We start from the raw sequence: 25733 nt of genomic DNA, 5'->3' as shown, positions 1-25733 counted from the left end.
AGCCAATTTACACACAGTTAAAGTGGTTAAACTGAAGACTCAAGGACCCCTGGGTGTCCCTGGACCCAACTTTTAACACCACTGCTCTAGTAAATGCAATGGACTCACATTCCACACACAAAATCAAGAACACAAAGGAGCAATGACCATAAAAGTTACATTATGTGTTTTCTCAAACCGAGGACAAAATGTCTCTTACCAACTGTTGGCAACCTGTTGAATCCCATTTTCCTGACCTTTCTCCTCAGTATGTACTGTACATTTACTGTAGCCTTTATCATGGGTTCCCAAACTTTTCAGGCCGCGACCCCAAAATAATGCGGCCATGGACTCGCGACCCCACCTAACCCTGGAGGTAATGTATGCACATAAACTTGCACGTTCGGTGCGCATTTGTAATGTTTTATTATTATTTAAATGACCCCTAATAATTTTGCGACCCCACCATCAGTGTCCCGCGACCCCAAGTGGGGTCGCGACCCAAACTTTCGAAACCCCTGGCCTATATTGAGCCACATTGTGTAATGTTCTCTAATTTGGACAAACATCAATCAAATATCCGAAACGTATCCCATAATAAGCGCATTCTGAAGCTGAGCTCCGTGTCGTGCGGGGGACCTGTGTCCTAGCCTGATGCAATCATCTTGGAAAGCACCTTCCTCAATTCCATCACACACTTGTAACCCTTCTATTCATATTTCTGGCTCATCCCCACACCCCCACCTCCATTTACTTTAATATCTTTGTACAACATTAAAAAAGTCACTGCTCAGATGTCCTTCCAAAAAGCACACGCACGCACGCACGCACGCACGCACGCACGCAAGCAGACACAGTTCCACTGGAGGACAGTTGGTGAGAACATCCTGGCAAGGTATGACACACCGCTAAGAGCCAACACAAACACCCCCCCCCACTCCATGCAGACTGTGACCGACAGGTGGCAAGGTGCACGGTGTGACTGTGAATGGAAGCATAAGGTGTTTTATACACCGTGAGAGAGCATGACAAATAAACAACCAGAAAAATGTGTCTGCGAGTTATTTTACATCAAACTATTCACATAGTTGATGTCTCATTCATATACTGTGGGTTGGATGATTTGATTTGCGGTGAAGTTTCACAGCGTAATATTCACATTGTGTGTGGATGTACTGAAATGACACAAATAACACTTTACGTTGATGGTGACGACAACCTTTTTTAACAGCCTCCTTCACTGTAAGTAGCATAGAGTTGGTGCAAGACCATCTTGTGAAACAAAATTGTGTGCCGACATTTAATGTCGGCACACAATGGAAGAGCTGGCAGGCCAGGGCCAATAGGCTCTATGCACAGCAGCCATATTATCACTTCCTTCCCAGGTGTTACCAATGATACTAATGAAGGCTCTGTTCCATTTAGTGTAGCACAGTGGTTTCCACGACCCCCATAACTCTGAGAGTTACACACCCATAAGGGGCCATTTGGAAGCCCATGAGGGTCCCTGGACCCCAACTGTAGACCCACTGGTGTAGCAAAGTGTTTCCAGTGAGCCAACATGCACAATATCAGCACCTTGACTCTGTTTGACCAGAATGGACCAGAACTGTGTTTTCTAAAACCGAGGACAAAATGTCTCTTACCAACTGTTGAATCCCATTTTCCTGACCTTTCTCCTCAGTATGTACTGTACATTGTACATACTGTAGCCTATATCATGGGTTCCCAAACTTTTCATGCCGCGACCCCAAAATAATGCGGCCATGGACTCGCAACCCCACCTAACCCTGGAGGTCATTTATGCACATAAACTTGCACGTTCGGTGCGCATTTGTAATGTTTTATTATTATTTATTTTTTTTTACCCCAAATAATTTCGCGACCCCACCGTCAGTGTCCCGCGACCCCAAGTGGGGTCGCGTTTGACCAGAATGGTCATTAGTATCATTGACAACACCTGTGAATGTCTTCATAATATGGCTGCTGTGAATAGAGCCAATTGACACGGGGTTGCCCTCTTCACGGGCGGACATACCGTTAAACGTCGAGGGCCTCACCAAGTTTTGCCAGATTCTGTGAGAGAAACAAGCAACCAGGTCTAGGAAAACAAGCCCAAAAGAAGCGACTATGGGCGACATGAGCACTTTACACATATACATCAGCTATTTGAAAATAGCACATCTACAAGATGCGTTGTGAGCTTGTAGATCTGCTATTTTCAAATAAAATCTTGGGGGGAAATTATAATAAGCAGACCTGGCAACACTGGCCTCAGCACCTCCAAGCTCGAGATTCTAAGTCTAGTGAGAGGCGATGAGGAGTAGCGAAAAACACTGGAGTACTGAGGACCAGTGAGGAGCATTGAGGAGTAATGAGGAGGATTGAGGGGTAATGAGGAGTAATGAGGAGGATTGAGGAGTAATGAGGAGTATTGAGGGGTAATGAGGAGGATTGAGGAGTGGTGGGGAGCAGCAGCAAGGAGTAGTGAGAACTGGTGAGGGCCAGTGAGGAGAAATGAGGAGCAGTGAGGAGTGGGCTGGGAATGAGAGAAGTCTAAATCAATGGCATCCACTTCAGTAGACTGCCAAGAAATACAGACGCTGTCTGTATCTGTGTGTGTGTGTGTGTGTGTGTGTGTGTGTGTGTGTGTGTGTGTGTGTGTGTGTGTGTGTGTGTGTGTGTGTGTGTGTGTGTGTGTGTGTGTGTGTGTGTGTGTGTGTGTGTGTGTGTGTGTGTGTGTGTGTGTGTGTGTGTGTGTGTGTGTGCGCGCGTACGTGCGTGCGTCTGTGTGTGCACACGCATCATCACAAATCAATCCTGTTCCTTTCCTTCAAGACCATTTTGTCTCGAACCGACTCAATCTAAGATCACCGGAAGATAATAAACAACTGATACACTCACACTGCCAAGTGCAAAACGCCATAAAGATCTATCACACAATCGTCTTTGTCTGTAAAGTCATTCTTTCTCAACTTGTGCAAAACAAATACATCATTGCGGGTGCACGGTATAAGACACAAATTTGTCCAACTTTTAGGCACTGACATGCAGTTCATAATGAGGCAGGTTCTGCAAAGAAAAGCTTGACCTTGTGGGGAAACTTGCTTTGCTCCACGGTTCTTAATCTGTCTCCAGCATATTAGACATCAAGGTGCCGCCCGGAGGCAGCGCCACATAAGGGAACGGCTAAGTTTGTTGAGACAGACCGCAATTAGCGTCACAGTGTCACTGTCACATACAGACACTCAGGCAACCAAAGACGTCTCTTTCCCTCAAGATTTTTAAGGATATTAAGACAGATTGTCTGGTTTTCCATTGCACTGACCTTTGGGGAAAAAAAAGAATTAACGGACGCATGAGTCACAACTTCAATAAAGGGGACATTTCTAAGATTTCTTAAGCAGCTGCAGCTCTATGCATTTATCTAAGACCTTCTTCAGTCCCTGTGTGCAGAAAGCCTTGGAAGGCTTCCAGGGTCATTAACAACCCACTGTGATAATAACACTGAACTTAGTACCTCTGTGCATCGTGGCAGATCCTTAATATGACACTTCCTCATTAAATAAAAGCACTATTTGGTGATTCAGGCCCGGAGCCCACAGGCAGGCGGAGGCAGGACCTGTGGAATCGGAAACACTATCCCCGTGAGTCTCCCGTCTCCATACGTACACATAGGCAGCGCACCGGAACGACAAAAATAGACCTCGTTATACTTACAGTGTGAACGTCACCTCCCCCGTGCCAAGTAAGTAAACAACAAGCACGCTGTATAGCTTTAGTTTGTAAAATACTGCAGCTGACCCAGGCCAGGGTTGACTGCAACTCTCTTTACTGCATGTCATCCCACCACTCCCTCTCTCATGCCTTTCCTGTCTCTCTGTTCACTTTCTAAAAAGAGAAGCCAAAGAATATTTATAGCTTGTAAAATGTCAGAAACAACGGCAAAAAAGATAGAACCAAGTATTGCAACACAAATACCTAATTCTTTAAATAGCTCACCTCCATAAAGAGCATTTCTCAGAGTGAGAATAACTCTTGAAAACCTAACCTTACGTGCCTACAGGTAGCCATCTACAGTATCTAGTACAGGGGTCTTCAACAGGGGGTCCGGGACCCCTAAGGGAACCTCAGAGTTACTACAGGGGGTTCGCCAAATCTTTGTGTGATGGGGAACATTAGCCGTAATTAGCAGATCTACAAGCTCACAACGCCTCGCGAGGCGTTGTGAGCTTGTAGATCGGCTATTTTCGTAGAGTTTGTGTGGAACTGTCTGAAAATAGACATTAGCATGAATCCAACTATCTATGAAATCTATGACAAAGTTGAATCTGCAACACAGTTTAATACAATACGGGGGGTCCCTGTTTCATCTCCCTCTCAGCCAGGGGGTCCTTGGCCTGAAAAAACGTGGAAGACCCCTGATCTAGTCTATACCGTCACAGTCTAGAAGAACGCAGCAAACCGTGCAGCCGTGCCTATAATCAGAGTCCTGCATTCAAATAAACCATACCTGTGGCTGTTTAGGAACCTTCTCCGCTTGAGGCTTCAGTGGCACGGCTCTGCGAACCGCCTGACCCCGCTCTGCCTTCTCTGTCCCAGGCAGCACCTGCCCCTGGCTGAGCTTCACCCTGAGCCCCGACACCAGCACCGGCCGCCTCAGCTGCTGCTGCTGCTGCTGCTGCTGCTGCGGCTGCTGCCCCTTCCCTCTGAGCCCCTCTTTCCCCCCAGCGGCACTCTCCGCCGCCCGGTTCTCTGCTGCCGCTCGACCCCCCGCCATGAGACGCTCTGAACAGCTGTCGCTGCATCCAGCCTGGTCTCATTGCAACTCCACCTCCACACACGCACGCACTCACGCGCACGCACACACGCGCACACGCACGCAGCCATCTGCAAACCCCCCACCAACCCCCCACCAACCTCTCTTCCTCTTTTACCCTGTGATCGAGTTTCCTCCTCGGTCACCTGCCAGCCAGAGGGGTGGTGTGGGGAGCGGGGTGGCGGTCTCTCTGCTATCACTGACCCACTGACATTTACAGTAAAGCTGTACCAGCTTTAGCCCTGTTGAGCATGACAAGCTCGCAGGCATGGTGCTATTGTTCTCACGTCACAAGGCCTCACAGTCGACCCTCACTGCTGACACGGCTTCTTAATGTTAAGACAGGCACATTTTTTTGCCTGTCCAGATTGGAATAATTTTTTCTGAAGTCTGAACAGCAAAAAAAACACACACATGGAAACTGATTTTTCAGTGGAGGAACCACTATCCTCTGTGGTTTTAAATGCAATTGAAATCCGATTTCTAAAGACGTATCTAAGTCTGAATGCTCGGACGGACACTGAAGCCCGATTTATACTTCATCTTCATCCTTGTGCACAGTGTCTGTGCAAAAGGTGATCCCACACATAGCTCTGTCTTTCATGAGAGACCGAACCCGATGACCGTACTTTTACCGTCAGAGTGCTTCACCGGCATATGCAATCACCCAAGAAATATAAACCAGAAATGTTTGAATGTCAGCGTTGAAAGTGTATAAATATCTTATCCAGAGACATAACCAGTTGTGTACAGTATCTTCACCATTTAACTGCTACCAAGAATAGTAACTAGAATAGCAGGAAGTAGCATATTTACCGGTTAACTGCTACCAAGATCACCAAGATGTCTCACTAGAATCAGCCTAACGTTGTCGTTTTTGCTGTATGACAGCCATATACGACACATTAAGTAAAGCAAAAAAAAACTAATAAATTAAATGAAAAATGTGATTTGCCTGCAGTCTGGCCAAAAGCCTTATAGCCTTGCTTAGTACCTTCAGTACACGCTGAATCTCACCGAGATCTTTCCACAACATGTGTCTGAAGTATCACTGTGGCACTGAACCTGTCTGAACCACCTGGAACACGTCCACGTCAGTACTTTAACACGGACCAGTGTCATTCACACCCGGCAACAGCAAGATTCGCTTCTCCCTCGCCATGTAGTTTGCTCTCCTGTTGCCCCGGTATCCACGCCAAACAACATCCTCATTACGTCTATTCCTTCCTCAGTGCCGTCGTGTTCCCCCATGCTATCTCCCTGGATTACTCCTGGGAGTTAGTGTGATCTCTATCAAACCAAAGGTCTTTAAGCACTTAAAACCCCCAGCACCCGTATCGTGGGGAAAGCTTTCGCAGGAAAATAGCGGATCGACAAGCTCACAACGCGTTGTGAGCTTGTCGATCTGCTATTTTCCTGCGAAAGCTTTCCCCACAATAACAGAAAACAGAAAGTACACTACTATAGAGCCCTGAGGGACTTCGGCTCAACCATAATGGGGATTACGTGGTTGACATTTAACCACATCATCCCTGGCCCTATTTTATATACACAGACACATATACCAGCTCAGTGGCCTTGTGGTTAGAGTGTACACCCTGAGACTGGGAGGTCGGGGTTCGATCCCCGGTCGGATAATACCAAAGACTCTAATAATGGGACCCAGTGTCTCCCTGCTTGGCACTCAGTATCAAGGGTTAGATTGGGGTAAGTCCCTGCGACATACTAGCGTCATGTCCAGAGGGTGTTCTTGTACATCAAGCTGCCTCATGCTAAGGAAACAGGAGATAGGCTCCTGCCCTATGGGCCTCAGGGCTCGGCAAGGCTTACTACTTACATATACACACGCACACATACACAAACGCGCATGCTTTACATCTGCATTGCTGTGCTACACAATTTCTGTTACCGCATCTGCGTCGCTTGGCAACCATTCTGCTAAAACGTGACCAAAGAACAACATCACTTGGTGGAAGCATGATTATTTCTTATCAATAAATTATTGCTTTTTTGTTGATGCTGTGTGTTCATCTGAGGAAAACCTTGCCAGGTATAGTAAAACGTTATATAAAAGCAAGTGAGGCCGTAGTTTATAGTGATTTTAGAACAGCACGCAAACACATGCGCAGCAGCACGCGCACCCACGAACACACACACAAGCACTTACAGATTTGAATCATTTGTGTATAGCAATCAATACAAGAAATATGATGACGTACTGTCATAAAAAATGCAGCCCGTTGTTTTGCAAGACCCGGCAGCTATAACTGCATGTGCAATTACAGCCTCCATTAATTTTGCACACACGTACAGTAGAGTACAGTACTGTACACACACACACACACACACACACACACACACACAGTCATATTTCATAAGCTTCGAGACCAGTGTTTTTTTCTATAGTACATGGAAATGCTGTTAGGGCACAATGTCGTAATTAATTTATACTTCGTTCCGCGCTGGTGTTGTGCAATGAAAATAGCGGATCTACAAGCTCACAACGTGTCACGTTGCCACGCCTTGTGAGCTTTTAGGTCTGCTATTATCGGTGCGCGACACCGAGGCACAACTAAGCATAGAGCAGGCTTTAGCCTACTTCTGGGTTTGCTTGTGAGCGGATGGTCTGTGTGTGTGTGTGTGTGTGTGTGTGTGTGTGTGTGTGTGTGCGCAGAACAGCGAGCAGAGTCAAGGCTTTAAGCAATATTAATGCTCAGCTCAGATGAGCAGTGTGACAACGATAAACTATGAGCACACACACTGCCCGAGGTTACTTCATCACAGTGACCCAGTTGACCTTTCTAACACACGCACGCGGCGCACACACACGCACGCACGCACGCACGCACGCACGCACACACACACACACACACACACACACACACACACACACACACACACACACACACACACACACACACACACACACACACACACACACACACACACACACACACACAGACACAGACACACACACAAACATTTCCACATGGATACACAGGCACACATTGACTTTTACACACTTACACACAATAGGCGCACGGTAGGTTGCCTTCTTAAGTCTGTACAACATACAGTACATGAATCCCTATTCTGGGCATGTTGTAATTGGCCGGACAAAAACAGGTGAAAAGTATGTGGAAAGGAAAAAGTCTTTGTAGTAGGTTGACCTCTCAGTCTGTCCCTCGAATACTGTAATGTAGGAACAGCACTGGAAGAGAGGCAGACAGATGATTGCTTTACTGACCTCCAGCATGCATGCATACACACACACACACACACACACACACGCGCGCGCGCACCCGCATGCACGCACGCACATGCAAGTGTTGTTTTTCCAACAATGGGGGACAACAATTTTGCAGAACCCAATCAACAGTTGGACTTTCATGTGCAACGTGTTTGTCCCCAAATGTGGCATATATGGCAGGAACACACACACACACACACACACACACACACACACACAGGGAGGCAGAGCTCGGACAGTCTGCCATCCAGAGGAAGAGCAACGTCAGTCAAGTGTCAGGATAACCAATGGAGACATATCAGGCAAGGGACTCTATTAATATACCACTAGTGCACCCTGGGAGTCACACGCACGCACGCACGCGCACACACACACACACACACACACACACACACACACACACACACACACACACACACACACACACACACACACACACACACACACACACACACACACACACACACACACACACACACACACACACACACACACACACCTAACCCACATGCATTTAGTGTACACTACACACACACACGTTCACCTATTCATCCATGCATGCGTGCCCACTCACACCCATACAGATGCATACATTATATCGTTGCTGTCGGGCAGAAACCTCTTATTTCCATATTTAAACGTAAAATGAATGCCCTACTTGATCATACCACAGCGTCACACAAAAGCATCAAAAGTAGCAGATCCACAAGCTCAAAACACGTCGCTTCTTCACGCTTGAGCTCGTCGATCTGCTATTTTTGAATTTGGAATCCTGAAAAGTAACTGTTTTGGCCATATGAGGTTTCCACCCGACAGAGACGACATTCTATTCTGGTTTTATATATATTATGCATCTGTAGGGGTGGCGTGGGTGGGCAAGCATGCATGAATGGGTGAATGTTTGTGGGAAGAAGAGAAGAACTAGGGAAGTGCATTGAGCAGGAAAGAGAAACTGAGCATTAATTGGAGAGAGGAGAGGAGAGGAGAGGAGAGGAGAGGAGAGGAGAGGAGAGGAGAGGAGAGGGTCGTTTCACATGCAAACCCCTACATGTCCTACTTCCTCCACAGAGGAGGTCTACAGCAGAGCGGGATCAGCTGTCATGGCAACATGCACTTCATCACATCTCAGCACCCACCATCATCATCATCATCATCATCATCATCATCACCACAATCATCATCATCATTATCATCAGTGGCGCTGATGACTCAACAACATAACGGGGAGAAACATGGGAACAGACAACTAATTATCATACCATATCTTTTTTTTTAATGAATTTATTTTTAAGTGGGTGTGAGAACTATATCGATGGTGTCGAGCAGAAACCTCTTATTGCCATATTTTGTACTTTTTTATACTTTTTTTTTGTAAAAAAAAGACTACAGTGTCACACAACAGGAGCAAAAATAGCAGATCTACAAGCTCAAAACGCGTTGTGATGTAGCTATTTGTGCTATTTTAACAAATCTGAATCCTGAAAAGTAACAGGTTTGGACATAATGAGGTTTCCACCCTACAGCGGCGACATTGAGGCCCGATCTGGCCCCGCGGCAGGAATCAATGCCATTCGTTCTCCATGTTTCTCCCGGTCGCTACGGGCAACGGCCAACCTCCGCCTGAATGCATATGGCGGCAGGCAGGCAGGGCACAGCGGAGGAGAAATGTAGTAAAAGCAACAAAAAAAAAAGAGCTGAAGGAAAAAAAAAGAAAGTGCCAGTCATGATCGCGAGAGGGGGCGACCACCAACAAAAAAAAAAATTTGACGGAAGGAGGAGATTTAAAAGAAAGAAAGAAGGTAAAAAACAGAAGGGAAGTAGAAGTCATACTTTGAGCAAGGGTGTTTCAGACGACCGGACTTTCTTGGGAGATATCTGTGAAGAGAGCAAGAGGGGTTATATTTTTTCTTGTTGCCCCCTCTTCAGAGATATCTCCTGTGGCATATTGCTGTTCTGGGGGTTTGACAGTATATACTCTGGGTGGACGTGACGTCTGATTGTGTCTTTTTTTTTTTGTTTGTTTGTCGTCGCTCCTACTCTCTCCGCGATATCTGTCACGTGGCTCCTCGTAGATTTAGCGTAAAATAGCGTAGCCCGCTAAAGTAATGCTAATGCTATAGCGCTATCAACCCTCATTGCTTTTAGATGTGTTCAAGCAGCCAAGTATAACATCAAGTCAGTGTCTTGCGAGCAATGTCAAACTGCCAATATCAAGCTTGAGAAACTGTTTGAAATTGACCTGATATATATATTTTTTTTGTCATTGACCGACTGCAGCCTTTAACCAGTTTAACCCCAAAGTCCCTATTTTGGCCGTGTCATTATAGTCAAAAACCTTCACAAATTTTTCAAGACGTTTTTTTTTTTTAAAGTTCTTAATTATTTTATTAGTTTTGTTTTGTTTAGTTTTTCTTAGTGGTTAATTTAATATTTTCAAGGTCAAGGAGAAAGCTGTCAGTGCAAGCAGGTATCTATATCACACAGGACAGAAGGTGTAAGAAGGGCTGCTGAGGCCCCTTGGGAGCCGGCCGGGGGGGAGAGGGCCACACATGCAGCATGAGGGGAACCACAGACAGAGGGCAAAAAGGAGAAGAGGAACGCCACGGTGACAGACAGTGACTGGACAGAACCTGGGGGAGACCCTGGGTTCATCACCACATAACAGTTAGCCCAGTGCACCCTCTCAGCAAGGGAGAGCTCCCTACACACAGTACATGTAGGTACAGATGCAACATTTAAAAGGCTGATTCGAGGTCGTTGGCTTTTTGTTTTGTTTTTGTGGGATTTTTTTGCTGTCGTCCTTTTCTCAGAACATCAGTGAATAAATTATGAAAAACCGACGAACAACAACACATCAGAGGAGACACTCAGAAGGCTGGAGGACAGGACACATACAGTCACACAAGGAGGGACGCTGGGTAGCTCTCATAGCCACGTGGAACACGAGGCCCTCTGGTACTGTGGCTGTGACTGTTTAGCAAACAACCTGTTGTCTTTTCATAGTCATATTATATGGCATAGTGTAATTAGTATAGCGCAGTACGGCTTGCTTGGTATATGGTATAACATAGTCCAATATGGCCTACTATGGTAGAATATAGCCCAGTATGGCCTACTATGGGTTAGCAATTAGCATAGGCCGATATGGCCTAGTATAGTATTGTATAGCCATGTCTGGCCTACTATTGGATAGTATACCCCACTATGACCTAGTGTAGTCCAGGATAGCCTAGTAAGGTATAGTATAGCCCAGTATGGCCTAGTATGGGACAGTATAGCCTATAATAGCGTTTTGTGCATCACATACAGTTTATATACTGTTATATACTGTCTCTATTAAACTGAATATAGTATAATGTGACAATGCATAATGGTGATGATCATACAATAATCACAGTAAAATAAAGTGACCTCACAGCTGTGGAGAACTACCCATTTTCCCATAGGATAAATACAACAGAGTAGAGTTGAACACGAGGATGGAGTGTGCGTTGAGGAACAATAAAGTAAGGCTACTGACAGACACACACACACACACACACACACACACACACACACACACACACACACACACACACACACACACACACACACACACACACACACAGAAGGGGAAGAGAACTAGCGAGAAGCTGAGAAATGACTGTGAAGGGGACAAAATCAATCAGAGACAGAGAGAAAGGAAAGCGGCAGACAGCTAACTGTAGAGGGAGGGATAAATAAATATGGACAGAGAGACAGAGATAGAGAGAGGGGAAGACAAACAAACAGACGAGGCGAAAGGAAACACAGAGGACAAACACGTTAGAAAAAGAGAGATGGAAACAAATGGGCAGTGAGCAACACAGAAGCAGAGAGACACAGTCGAAGACGGGAACTAGGGATGGCGTAATATGTCATCTCTGGGACGATAACCATAAATAATCTGCCAGAAGCGATAATTTACAGTTTTGCCTATACTGTCTCCTCGTCTCATCACCAGTGTTACCAGTGTGATGAGAATGAGAACAATATGTATGTACTGCAACATTAAATACAGTACAGTATAAGAGCTAGAAAGGGTTTCAGAGCAATGGATCACATTTAAATTTACCCCCCGCCCCCCCCAAAAAAAAGCTGTGATTCACCATATTGGTCATTCCTCGTACCAGGTTAACCCATTCAATACAGGGACGCATCTCTGTCATTTTTTATTTCTTTGGCTATTCAAAAATAGCAGATATACAAGTTCATAGTGGGGCACCGAGTGCCTCGCTATGAACTTGTAAATCTGCTATTTTTTAGGGTAAAAATCGTGAAAATGTGTGCAAATCTTTGAATACACTGTTAACTCAAATCTTTGCTTCTGGGGGTTCCTGGAGCAAAATATTTTGAGATGGGGGGTCCGTGGCTAAATACATATCATTTTGGGGGTCCTTGACATGAAAAAGTTTGAGAACCACTAATATATACAGCAACATTTGTTTTTGTTTTTTTTTACTGTTAGGATTTAGAAGACATTTGTAGAATCCCCCAGGAGCAAAGATTTGAGTTAAAATGTTCGCTTTAAAAAATATATCCGGTCTAAATGGATTAATCACCAAAGGTGACAGAGGCTTTCAGTCTGTAGCGCCTAGACTCTGGAATGCCCTTCCTCGTGGCCTGAGAAAGCTGCAGCGTCTGTGGATATTTTTAAGAATCAGCTAAAAACACTACCGTTTCAACATGCATTTGGGGAATTCTCCTCCAGGTGTGAAATGTGTCTGCTGTTTTGTTTTTTTCTGAGATGCATTGTGTTTTTGTTTGGTTTCTTGTCATTTGAATGTTTCTTGACGTTTTTATTTCTGTTGTATGCTAAGCACTTTGAGGGAGTTCTCTCTGTGAAAAGTGCTATACAAATAAAATGTACTTACTTACTTACATGGTTTCTTTAAAGGCATAGTAAGGCAAAGTATGTAACTTTGCCCTGTGTTTACATAGCAAAACAATAAATACATATTTTTTAACCAATCATTTCCCTCTATGACAGCAGTTATCAGCCACTGGAGTAGTGTGGTGGTGTTTGCCTGCAGAAACACACTGCGCTCTCGCTGAATGGTGGTGTTTTCACGTTGGTTTTGGTAGACAGAGATTTTGTTTTTTTTAGTGGGGGGGGGGGGTCACCTATATCCCATTATTCTGATGTGAGATCAATAATATGGTGTGGCAAAAAATATCCTATGTCTTCTGTGTATATCTACTCGAAAGGTTGAACGGCGTGAAACAATGACAGCAAACCCGTTGTTTCACGTATTCAGGCGTACTTTCCGTACGTGCAGTGTGTACATCACACAGTGTGTACAACATTTAATTTATCTTCCCATAGCTGCAAAACTTTGCAATTATCGTCCGATACCAAAATCGCCATCCCTAATAGCATAGACAGGACACAGAGACACATGGAGAGAGAGACACACACACACACACGCACACACACGCACGCGCACACACGCGCGCACACACACACACACACACACACCGGGACAGAGACGGTCATGCCATGTTTCCCCGCCCAGAGGCCCCTCCATCCCTCCTCGCTCTACCTTCATCGGCGCCAGCTGGATGGGCGTGATGTACGACGGGTCCACCATGGGTTTGGGCCGGTTGGCGGTGTCCGCCAGGAGGCTCTGCCATTGCTGCGGCAGCCCGGTGAACTTCTGCTCCCGTGCGTCAAAGCCCGTGTGCACCCGGTGCTCGAAGTTCGACGGAGCCGAGATCTCCAGCCGTTTCTTCTTCTTCCCAAACATGCTGGAAAACCCGGGCAAACCTGGCGACCCGACAGGAACGACAGAGAGAGGGAGGGAGAGAGGGAGAGGGACACTTTTTTAACCACTTTATACTTTGACATACCGTGTGATTAGTTAAAATGGCCGGAGTGATGCATTGTGAGAGCCTGTAGAAGTTTTGGACATTTTTGGACGTTTCGCTTATAATGATAATGACATGCCCAAAATGGGGATGCCAGGTTCAAAGTGGTAAATTGGCAGCTGAACATACAGCAAGACATAATTGCAAGAAACACACACGCACACGCCACACGCACACACACACACACACACACACACACACACACACACACACACACACACACACACACACACACACACACACACACACACACACACGTGCATATGCACACACCTCTCAATTCAGTCTCGACAATCATCATGTTAACTACGCCGTGCAATTTGCTTTGACAGTAGTTGTATACTGTAGATTTATACTAGCCATCAATGCTGAGTTTTTTATGTGGTTTTGACAAGTTAAAAGCAACACTGAAAAACGCCACCACTGTCTCTCGTCTCGTTTTTAAGAGATGTGAGGAGAGAATTTAGCATTTCATTACATTTTCATTACATCGACAGCCAGTTCTATAACGGTGCCAGCTGTCTGTATAAATCAACCAAAAGGAATCAATCTCCATTGCTAATCCAACGCCTCCTCCAATATCATTCAGGTTCCCTGTTTCTCCTCTAAAGACAGACACTCATCTCAAGTCAGTTCTAAAAGAATTACTGAGGATCTTGTGAGGATGATTCTCCATGTCTGGATCTCATCACAACCTACAACAGTCTTTGACGCACTGGTGGTGTGTCAGGAGACAAGTCCAGGTGTGTCTTTGGGATTTTCACTTGCCCTTTGGTGTGCCTTGCAAACAAAAAGTGTGAAAAACACTGACCTATAATACAATAATAAAAATACGATACGATACGATAATACTTTATTGTCAGTTCACACTGAGATTTGTCTTGCGACCCAGCAGCCATGTATGCAACACATAAACAGTACACACATTTGACATGACACAAGAAAACAAAACAAGATACATACATAAAGACATACAAAGACAAGAGCAATGTCCACCACTCAGCCTACCCCTGGCCCAGACTCCTGATTAAGCCTCAATGTCGTCTGATGGACAAAGGACCTCTTCAGTTTGACCTTATTGTACAGTATGTTGGAACACTGTATCTCATTCCTGAAGGCAGCAACCTATATTCTCCATACAAAGCATGGCTAGTGTTTGAAGTGATATTCCTTGCCAACCTTATCATACTGTTATTATACGTAGATGTATAGAGCCTCTGAAGTGGTTGTCCAACAATCTTTGAACAAATGTTCAGTTGCTGCAGCAGTAATACAGTTATCTTTGTCTGTTGTATGTTTGTGAGGAATGCAAGATACAGTTCTGCAAACACATCTGTTAGAATGATGACTATAGTTTTATTGATTGGGGTTTGAAAGGATTTTTATATTTATTTAAATCTAAATGTGAATCCTCTTATTGAATCCAAATCCATTGTATCAATTACACTATGCTTTGGAGGTAAATTGTTAATGGACAGAATGAGGAAAGCGATTTCTCTGTGCAAATTTCTGTACAGATTTTAGGAACTTGGTGACTCTTTTAGCCTTCTAAATCTAAAACAAAATGAATTGTTGCCTTGAATTATCTTGGATGGTGACAGTGATCTGTTGCATCAATCAATTTTGTCTTGGATCAAAGTACAACGTATTTGTAATGACACAAACTCTAGCATAATTTGACCTAGTATAAAAAATAATGACTTGAATATTGTAATGTTCATAAAAAAATAAAAATATTGTAATGTTCAGACTACTTTTGAATGACAAGAGAACATTAGATTGCAAGATTTCTACACAGTAAACATAAGAACATAAGAATGTATGTTTATCAAAATAATAATAATAATTAAATAATAAGAATGTAAATTATGACAGTCCTATTTTGAGCTGTGACGCGATTACTGCTTAAGTTTTTCCTGCAAAAAAAACTTCTGCAGCCTCTGCAGACTTACAGGGCTCCGTCATTTTGTACACTGCAAATGCATTTACGAGGGATTTACGGTCAAATTCGTTCGGCCCACGTTTGATAAATGAGGCCCAATGTATGCACGTCTGCTGAGTCATGTTGAGGGTGCTGTGATTGGCTGTGAAAGGACCCTGTTGTTTCTCACTGCTCTGGGTAAACAACATCATCCTTCTTTCTGTTGTCTGTCTATGTCTCTGTCTCTCTCTCTCACACACACACACACACACACACACACACACCATGCATGTGCGCACATGTACACAGATTTCTCAAATAAGGCTGTCAGTACCAGCACAAACAAACTAAACTCTACGAACTATTACCAACACACACACACACACACACACACACACACACACACACACAGACAGACAGACAGACAGACAGACAGACAGACAGACAGACAGACAGACAGACAGACAGACAGACAGACAGACAGACAGACAGACAGACAGACAGACAGACAGACACACACACACACACACACACACACACACACACACACACACACACACACACACACACACACACACACACTTACATGTGCACTGTACACCTACTGTATACAATGAAAGAAGAACCCTTATTTGAGGTGGTAAAACAAAGGACTTGACACAAACCATCAGAGGCTCTATTTTTGCACATCATTGTGTGTTTCGCGTGACACTGTGAAAGTGTTACACCCGTCCAGGGGAAGAAGATCAGCATGGAAGTGATGTGGTCTTGTTGAAAGCCTTTGTGCGCCGTACAATGGAGCAAAGTAAAGCTCACACTGGACTCACACACGCGCTGGACTACAGCATACAACACACTGCATTAAACTGCATTATCAGGGCTATGAACACTCGTACAATAAAGTGCATTACCAGGACTATGATCACAGTACAACACGCTGCATTACCAGGGATATGAGGCTCAGCACATGGGACAAAAGGATGCAGTCATGGGCCCCACTGCCAAAGACATGTTTACACTGATACAGTGATACAGGTTCAGTTCATTAATTTTAGTTGATGAGGTTAGCCACTGTTAAGTGTAGACGTGTATTTGGTGTGGTTAAGTTAGGATCTGGGAGAAGGGTTGGAAAATGCGACTGGACTTGCAAAATTAATACTGGAAGATTGCCATTGACTCTGCACTGAACCAGGGATTATAGTATAAAATGGAAGATAATACCTTAGATACAAAAAAAAGGGGGAAAAATTATTCTACTTTTTTAGTCAAATGTGTTCGATAGAATCAGCTTTGTTTGGTCAAATGGATGGAATCCATTTATTTTTGGTCAAATACATTAGCTGGAATTCATGGTTAGAGGTCAGATACAAAGAAACATTGGTAAACACTGATACTAATGGCTGAATCTGGTTCTGAAGTCAATGAAAAAGGATTCCAAAGGGCATATCCAGACGACCATACTGTCCATTTAGGCTACATATTACATTAATATGCGTTCACCTCACACCTTACTGAATGTTCTCCCTCAAAAACGTACAAAACACGCACACACACTCTACCTTCTACAGTAGTCCCATGAACTAACCAGCAAAAGTGCACATCCCATCTCTCTGTCCTTATCCATTCAACTGCTGCTGAGCTGCCAATCATCTGTCCTTACTACACACCGCACACGTGCCAACAACCCTTTCCCCTATTGGCCGACGGCCAGCGAAAATTCTTCACAAGGTGTCTGACCCCGTTACTATTTCCAGAGTCTCCCAGCAAAGTGTCCTCTGTGAGATGAAACAGTGTTCAACATGATGAGAAATGACATTCCCCAAAATAAAGTGGACGAACGCGAGGCGAGTCTTGAGGTAAAAAAAGACGAGCCCTGGGCTCCTCGGGGTGCCTGGGAGAGGCTATCTGGTTGACAGGTTCGCTGTGGAGTGCGGCGTTAATGTCCCGCTGTTACCAAAAAGCTGCCGTAAGCTGGAATCAATTCAAGTGTTTAGTAAATATTGACTACAGGGCTGCCTTTGGCATTTGCAGGGAAACACACACACACACACACACACGCTCACGCACACACACACACTGAGTTTACAGAGGGTTCAATAGCAGCCGGGCTACAGAGTACTACAGGTGTTGTACTGTACATGCATACTGTACTGTGAATAGAAAGGTTTTCCCACGCTATCTGGCTAGTTTTAGGGGACACATTTTCATAGTCTTTTGAATACAATTCCATTTAGTTTTAGTTATATTTCAGTCATCTGAAATATTTTACTTTTGGTCTAGTTTTAGTGGAGTAAATAACATAAGACAGTTGATTTCGTCGACTAAAATGTATTTTGGCGGCCCGTGATGGCGTCGTAATGCCTAATTTATCGATCTACGTTGTGAGCTTGTAGATTGCTATATTTTCAACACCCAAGCGCAACCAAGCATAACATGACTCGTCTTAGTTCTACTGGATCTCTTCTCCACTAGGCCCTCCCTAATCTACTTTTTATTTGTTGACGAAATTGTCAATATATTTAGTCAGAGCAAATCGCGAAGGAAAATAAAAGCCTGGATATCGAGGCTATAGTTTTAGTCATCATAGCATATTCATTCGTTTTTATTTCGTTTTCGTCAGTGAAAAAGGGTAGTCAACTCGACAAACCTTTTTTCGTCATAGTTTTAATCAACGAAATTAACGCAGAGTCACAGGTGTGTATATTAAACAGTATAGGTTATATACTCTGCGGCAGTGGCTCAGGGGTAGAGTGGCCGTATAGCGGCCGGATGGGAACCGCAAGGTTCCAAGTTCGATCCTCCCAGTTTCCCAGTTTCCTCCCTCCGCCATCGGTGTGTGAATGTATGTGTGAATGGGTGAATGTAATGCACAATCTATGTAAAGAGCTTTGGATAAAAGCACTATATACTGTACATGCACCATTTACCATACTCTCTCCCTTATCAAACCAAGAAGCTCCATTGAGATGCGAGATCTCGTTTAAAAGGGAGACCAGACAGCAGCAATAAATATGACAGTATATCAATATCACATATAAAAACACATTAAGTAAGATGCATGTAGGATGAGACCATTTCTATGGCAGCGCCTTTGAAAGTACAAATATGAAATATATATATTTAGTTAAGTGTGTGTGTGTGTGTGTGTGTGTGTGTGTGTGTGTGTGTGTGTGTGTGTGTGTGTGTGTGTGTGTGTGTGTGTGCTCGTGCGCGTGTGCGTGTGTCCGTGTGCGTGCATGCAGTCTGTCAGCAGCCACAGTAGAAGTTGACGTACATGCTGGCATCTTGAGAATGAGATTATTAAGGCTGGCAGGACTTAAATCTTCCAGGCCAAGACGAAGAGTGGCAAAGTAATACTCACATGGATGGGGAGACACACACACACACACACGCACACGCACGCGCACGCGCACACGCACACGCACACGCACACGCACACGCACACACAATGCAATGGAAAGACATAAACGTAATTTTTGCATGGCTTTTAGGAGTACAGTTCTCAGCACACAGCTGATGAAGTCTCTGGGTTTTGGAGAGAAAAGGGAGAACCTCTGGGAGCTGCCACTGGAGGGACTACAGTACTTAATACACAAGTCCTCTTGGCCGCAACACAAGGTAACCCTTGAGCTTTAATTTAATGGGCACTTTGCAAAGTATAAAACTAGTGTGTAGAAGGTTACTCCTCCCCCCGAACAGGAGCAATGTCACAGTGATGAGGAACAGTCCAACCAGATAATCTATTGCCAAGGGTACGGAACTCTGTCATTTAAGGTGAGCGGGACAGTAGGTTAACATTGACTTGGAGTCCGCGTGTGTGAGTCCGCGTGTGTGAGTGTGTGTGTGTGTGTGTGTGTGTGTGTGTGTGTGTGTGTGTGTGTGTGTGTGTGTGTGTGTGTGTGTGTGTGTGTGTGTGTGTGTGTGTGTGTGTGTGTGCGCGTGCGTGCGTGTGTCTTTCTATCTTTGTGTGGGTGGAAAAAAAAGATGAGGAACATCCTGTACAGTGAGGAGGACATGAAGGCCCTTTCTCCTTTCCAAATCCTTCATAAGTAAAGTTTGGGGAACACAGACCGCGCCTACAAACACACCTTCTATTTCTGTTCTAACCTATTTAACCACTTTCAACTTGGGCATCCCAATTTTGGACACGATGACAAAACGCTCATAAAAGATTGTGATGCGACGGTTTGCAATACGACGCCTCGCGACTTCTCAGCGGTGACACAGACTGAGACCGCCACCCTGAGGTGTCGCCTGCCTGGTTTCACGTGCCCCACAGTGGTGGTGGTTTTCAGGTTAGGTTAAGGCAGTGGTTCCCAAACAGTGGGTCGGGACCCATTTGTGTGTCACGGACCCATTTATATGGGTTGTGACTCGCAAGTAAATATCAGTTTTTTTACTTCTTATTTAAAGGGGCTACACCATGAATTTCATTTTTTTTTTTGGTTTTTAGTTTTTTTTGGGCTCCCCAGTGTCTCTTGTACCCAATTTTTTTTTTTTTTTTAACATTCAGTCATTCATGCTCATTTCATGGATTTCCTGAATGGGCGTGTCTGAACAGGCCATTTCAGAATGGCTGTGCAAGTGATGTCACTTGCACTGATTTTGCATTGAGGATGGCCAGACAGAATTGCTCAGTAGCTCCCCCCTGCCCAATAGGACGTTTTGGTATTGCAGCTGAAAAAGCTTGGAATGACAGACAGTCAGATTGTGAGAAAAAATATCTGGATGTTTTTTAGGCTTACAACCTGTTTAAAACGTATTAGGGGGCAATATTTATATATAATATATATTTTTTTAATTCATGGTGTAGCCCCTTTAAGGAAAAATATATAAAAATATAAAAATAACTAAATTCCATTAAAAAATACATTTAAAAAATATTTAGAAGTCGTGAAAATAGCAGATCTACAAGCTCAAAAGCGTGAGTTTGTAGATCGGCTATTTTCACTAGTTTGGATCCCGGGAAGACATCAAATTTCTTTAAACGACCAAAAAAGATTGGGAACCTTTGGGTTAAGGCATATTTTCTGTGAGGTTAGGGTTAGGTTTAGCCCACCTGGGCCGAAACACCAAAGAAACAGGGAGTCCGGCCGCGTTCGACTCAACTCAACAATCTGTCTCCTCCTCACCCTCGACAAGATCCCCAAACTGCTGTACACCCCATGTTTTCATCCACTCCCCCTCAACCGCCCGCATTCATCCCCTCATCCTCACTCCCTGATTCATCCCTCAAATTCACACTATTTCCTTCGACCCCCAGATACGTCCCCCCATCCCCTAACCTGTGTTCGTCCCTCCATCCTCGACCCTCGTTCCTCCTCATCTTCAATGCTATCATGTCTTCGATAAACCCAAATAAGTGTCATAGTGGTGTGGTCTGAGTTAGTCAATAAGTCATTAACCCATTCAAACCAGGAACGCATCTCTGTCATTTTAGATTTCCTTGGCTATTCAAAAATAGCAGATATGTATGGTCACAGCAGAGTGTCACTTTGTACTGCACTGTGAGCTTGTACATCTGCTATTTTTGAATTTTTTGGAACAAAAATCTTATCTTCTGGGGGTCCCTGGCAAAATCTTTTCAGATGGGGGTCCACGGCCAAATACATATCAGTTTGGGGGTCCTTGACATGAAAAGGTTTGAGAACCACTGCACTAGCTGAGCCCCAGCCCTCATGTTGAGAATGGCTGGTACTGTATATAGAAATGTATGTGTACTGTATATTATGTGCACGCGTACACAAACACACATGTGGGACTGTATGTATCGGACTATACTATACTGTATGTATCCATGTGTGTGGCCGAGCACCTCCAAGGACCTATATTTAATAATCAGGGTTATGTAAAGCTCTCGTAAAAACCATCCTGCGCTCCACTGTCTGTGTAAAATGTAGCGTTGCTGGACACTTTAGAGGCAGCGCACATATTCTTTGTGGCGAGGCCATTTTGCAGGGCTTCGTTTTACAAGGTAAGGTCATCGTCGACACCGATTCTATGGTGAAGGTTTATGAGAAATACTTAACACAGAGCGCACACTTCTTATTTATATTAAAATACTCATGCCTGGACGACTGCTCACCACTGTGGAGACTGTCGTTCCATTCCTCCACGATGGTGACCCCTCCCCGGTTTAGGGGGGGGGGGGGGGAGGCCGGCAGGGGAGGGACAATTTCTGTCACTGCACTAGCAACTCCTACAGGTTGGTCAGTGTGCCTGAGTGTCCAGCAGGCAGCAGGGAACGGAACAGGGAGGGACGGCATGTTGCTCCACACCCGTTAAACTCCTCACTGTCAGCTAGTAGTGGCTGGCATCTCCGAGTGTATCGGATGAGACATCTCTGACACCCTCCCCAAGACTATAACAAGCAGGGGTTGGCAGAGACAGGGACTAACTATAGTACACATAGGGGGGGGGGGGGGGAATTGGCGACTACAAAATCGATTGACACGCACAACACACACACACACGTACACTGGTCACGTGCAAACGTCACCCATGCACGCATATAGGTACAGGGCCTTTTCCTCTCAGAGAGGACAGAGATCCTGACTCCCAGGCTGCTTTTGTCTCCTGACCATCTGTCTCCATCTGAAGCTCTGCAGGCACTTCCTTCCCGCTTCATCCAAACCAACACTCACCAGTCACCACATACTGTACGTTACTGTATCTCCCTGCAAACCTCTCCAAATGTACACAAAAAAAAGGTTCAATGCAAAATCCTGCACAATCCTGAGTGTTGCAGAAATGTACTAAATGTTTGAAATCTTTGGAAATGTCAAAATGCTTGAAAATCTGAGATCCGGTCGTAACGAGCTCACAACAACGCGTCGGATCACGGCAGTAGATCCACTATTTCTCCTTAAATGGTCAAACAAATTTGCTGTGTTCTGTGTGTGTGTATGTGTATGTGCATGTATGTATGTGTGTGTGTGTGTGTGTGCGTGCGTGCGTGCGTGTGTTTGTGCAATACACAAGGACGTGTTTGTTTGTGCACACATGCATGAATGCATGCACTGTGCGGTATGCGTCTGTATGTATAAGCAGATGCACTCGCGTACTACAGTATGTGCATGTGAGCGCAGTCTTGAATGCTTATGCTTGATAAGTGTGTGTGCTGTATGTTGGTGTGTGCATGTGTACGTAGTATGTGTCTATTTTGGGCACCCTGCTTTGCTGCAGCACGGCTGCTAAGTGGGCTGTAGTGCGCCCTCTCGTTGCTTAGCGTGTTTGTTGAAATAGCATGTCACATGTTAAAACATTATTTTTTCTATAATATATTCCGGGACACGGAGCATTCACTGAGGCACAAACATGCTAGAAGATGTCATACATAATTTACTTAAATGCAACATGAGAGGAACACAAATTCCTCTTGAAAAACAAGTGGAGATGCACGCACACACACACACACACACACACACACACACACACACATCCACGCGTGCGCTACGAAGAGGTTTGTATTACTTAATGATCACATTCATTCCCAAACCCATAACATAAATATTCATCTCTACAGGCCTAATGGTAAACCTTACTAGTAATGTTAACCTTAACTTCGCCCTAATTGTAACCCAGCAATTTAAACCCAAAATCTAAAATATCCTCACAAAACTAAAACACAAATTCCTTATGAAGCACACATGCAGAGAGGGGTGATTTTTCTTAACTCTAACAAAAGCTAGTGTTATTTCCAAACGCAGCAAACAAGACGTGATGGTCCATTTCTGCAGAGGCTGTACTGCTATTCCTCTGGAGAAGTGCTACTCCAAGTCATCCATAATAACTTAACTTTGTCTGAGCCACAAAAGCGTTATTAAATATTCGAAAAGCAACCACTGTCCAACTTATAAATAATCTGAATCACACACTTGCTCACCCGAATTCACACGGTGTACACACAAACATGCAATGTGCATGTTGTTCATAATGGGGATGTTTGTCTAGCCCATTAAGACCTCATGAGGCCAATTCTAAAAATATCTTCTAAATCCTAACAGTTTTCTGAAAATGTTTCTATGTCAGTGGTGCTCAAACTTTTTCATGTCAAGGACCCCCAAAACTATATGTATTTGGCCGCCGATCCCCATCTCAAAATATGTTGTTCCAGGGACCCCCAGAAGCAAAGATTAGAGTTAAAAATGTTCGCTTTAAAAAATATATCTTCATAGATTTGCACACATTTAAAACTGTGTCATCTCTGCATTTTAAAGGCAACACTACACCTAATATTAGTCGAACATTAAAGTAGATTCATATGGTTTACACTGAGTAGCGTTAAATCAAGATAAAGTAATGTTTTTTTCATTAAATTAATAACAAAATATCACACAAAAAAAGGCCACCCTGAAGTACTGCAGGTGAAATTCCGTCACCAAAAGTTAGCCACGCCCCCTTTTTCGACGCTACAGCCCTTTGGGGTCAAACTGTACATAGAGACGCGCTTAAGACTAGAGAGTGACGGTGGTTTGTGTTTGTAAACATTAACTTCTTTGCCGACTACATAGTGATCAGTGCACACTGTACATGTGTGCCTGGTCTATGAGAAAGCTGTTCATATGTCGCAGCTCTCCTCTTCAAGATTGAATACAGTGTGAGGCTAACAATGTATTACAGAGAAGAGACTAGTATGGCTTGGATCTCAGCTGTACCACACAAAGATTTAACGTTCAACAACCTGCCCAAATACAGCCGTGTTTGTTCGCGTAATTTTCTCAAAGGTACATTTTTACCAAAAAGTAACTAGGTAATGTAACTAGACTAGGATAGCCTAGGGCGGTCCAGAGTGTTAGTGACTTTTTTCTCTCTCTAACGCTCTGACAGGCGCGCTGCTACTACCGTGTGAGGTCTCCAACTTTAATGAAAAAAATAAACAAAACTATTTCACTATTCACGAAACAAAGGCAGTTTTGTGTTGTTGAAAGTTTTGGTGAGTACCAAAATAGCTTTGTGTATTTTTATTAAAGTTGGAGACCTCGCACCACCTGCTATGGCACTTATGAACTGAGCAAGTCCTCACCATTGTGACTGTGAGTTTAAAAATCACACCCTGTGTGAAGGAAGCGGTGCCTTTGGGGCGGGGCTTAACTCATTTCAGTTCGTCCCTATTGGTGGTCTGAGTCCACTTACCAAATTTTTACTTGGTAGCATGCTGCAAACTGGAATGATGGCTGTTTAAAGCCCAGCCAATGGGCAGACAGAGGGGGCGGGGCTTAAGTAATTACAGTTCGTCCCTATTGGTGGTTTTAGTCCATGTACAAAATGTGTACTCCCTAGCATGCTGCGAACTTGAGTTATGGCTGTTTAAAGGCCAGCCAATGGGAAGACAGAGGGGGCGGGGCTTCAGCAATTCATGCTCGTCCCTATTGGTGGTCTAAGTCCACATACCAAATTTGGACTTGGTGGCATGCTGCAAACTGGAGTTATAGCTGTTTAAAATCCCGTGCTCATCCCCTGCTTAAACGGGCGGACGGACATAACATACGCTGGGGGTCCCTGGACCCCTCTTTGATAACTTCAGCAATTCATGCTCGTCCCTATTGGTGGTCTAAGTCCACATACCATATTTGGACTTGGTGGCATGCTGCAAACTGGAGTTATAGCTGTTTAAAATCCCGTGCTCATCCCGTGGTTAAACGGGCAGACGGACATAACATACGCTGGGGGTCCCTGGACCCCTCTTTGATAACTTCAGCAATTCATGCTCGTCCCTATTGGTGGTCTAAGTCCACATACCATATTTGGACTTGGTGGCATGCTGCAAACTGGAGTTATAGCTGTTTAAAATCCCGTGCTCATCCCGTGCTTAAACGGGCGGACGGAAATAACATACGCTGGGGGTCCCTGGACCCCTCTTTGATAAGCAGTGGCAC

At 44.5% G+C, this 25733-nt stretch overlaps 1 protein-coding gene across 3 annotated transcripts in view; it reads right to left on the bottom strand.

Moving 5' to 3' along the window:
• pak5 (p21 protein (Cdc42/Rac)-activated kinase 5) overlaps positions 1-25733 on the bottom strand; it is a 112777-nt gene that overhangs the window by 50832 nt on the left and 36212 nt on the right. The window contains exons 2-3 of one of the 3 annotated variants that reach the window (XM_084083460.1): positions 13610-13833; positions 9879-9923 (exon numbers count right to left, since the gene is read on the bottom strand). In XM_084083460.1, the coding sequence (XP_083939586.1) occupies positions 9879-9923; positions 13610-13813 (249 nt within the window). In that variant the 5' untranslated portion in view covers positions 13814-13833. Of the gene's footprint in view, positions 1-9878; positions 9924-13609; positions 13834-25733 lie in introns of those variants that run through there. The other 2 variants (XM_084083462.1, XM_084083461.1) reach the window with 2 other exon arrangements.

Source organism: Gymnoscopelus microlampas, assembly GCF_963454915.1.
Source record: "Gymnoscopelus microlampas genome assembly, chromosome: 16".
NCBI lineage: Eukaryota > Metazoa > Chordata > Actinopteri > Myctophiformes > Myctophidae > Gymnoscopelus > Gymnoscopelus microlampas.
The sequence above is the reverse complement of the archived record's forward strand: the minus strand, read 5'-3'. Positions and strand labels throughout refer to the sequence as shown.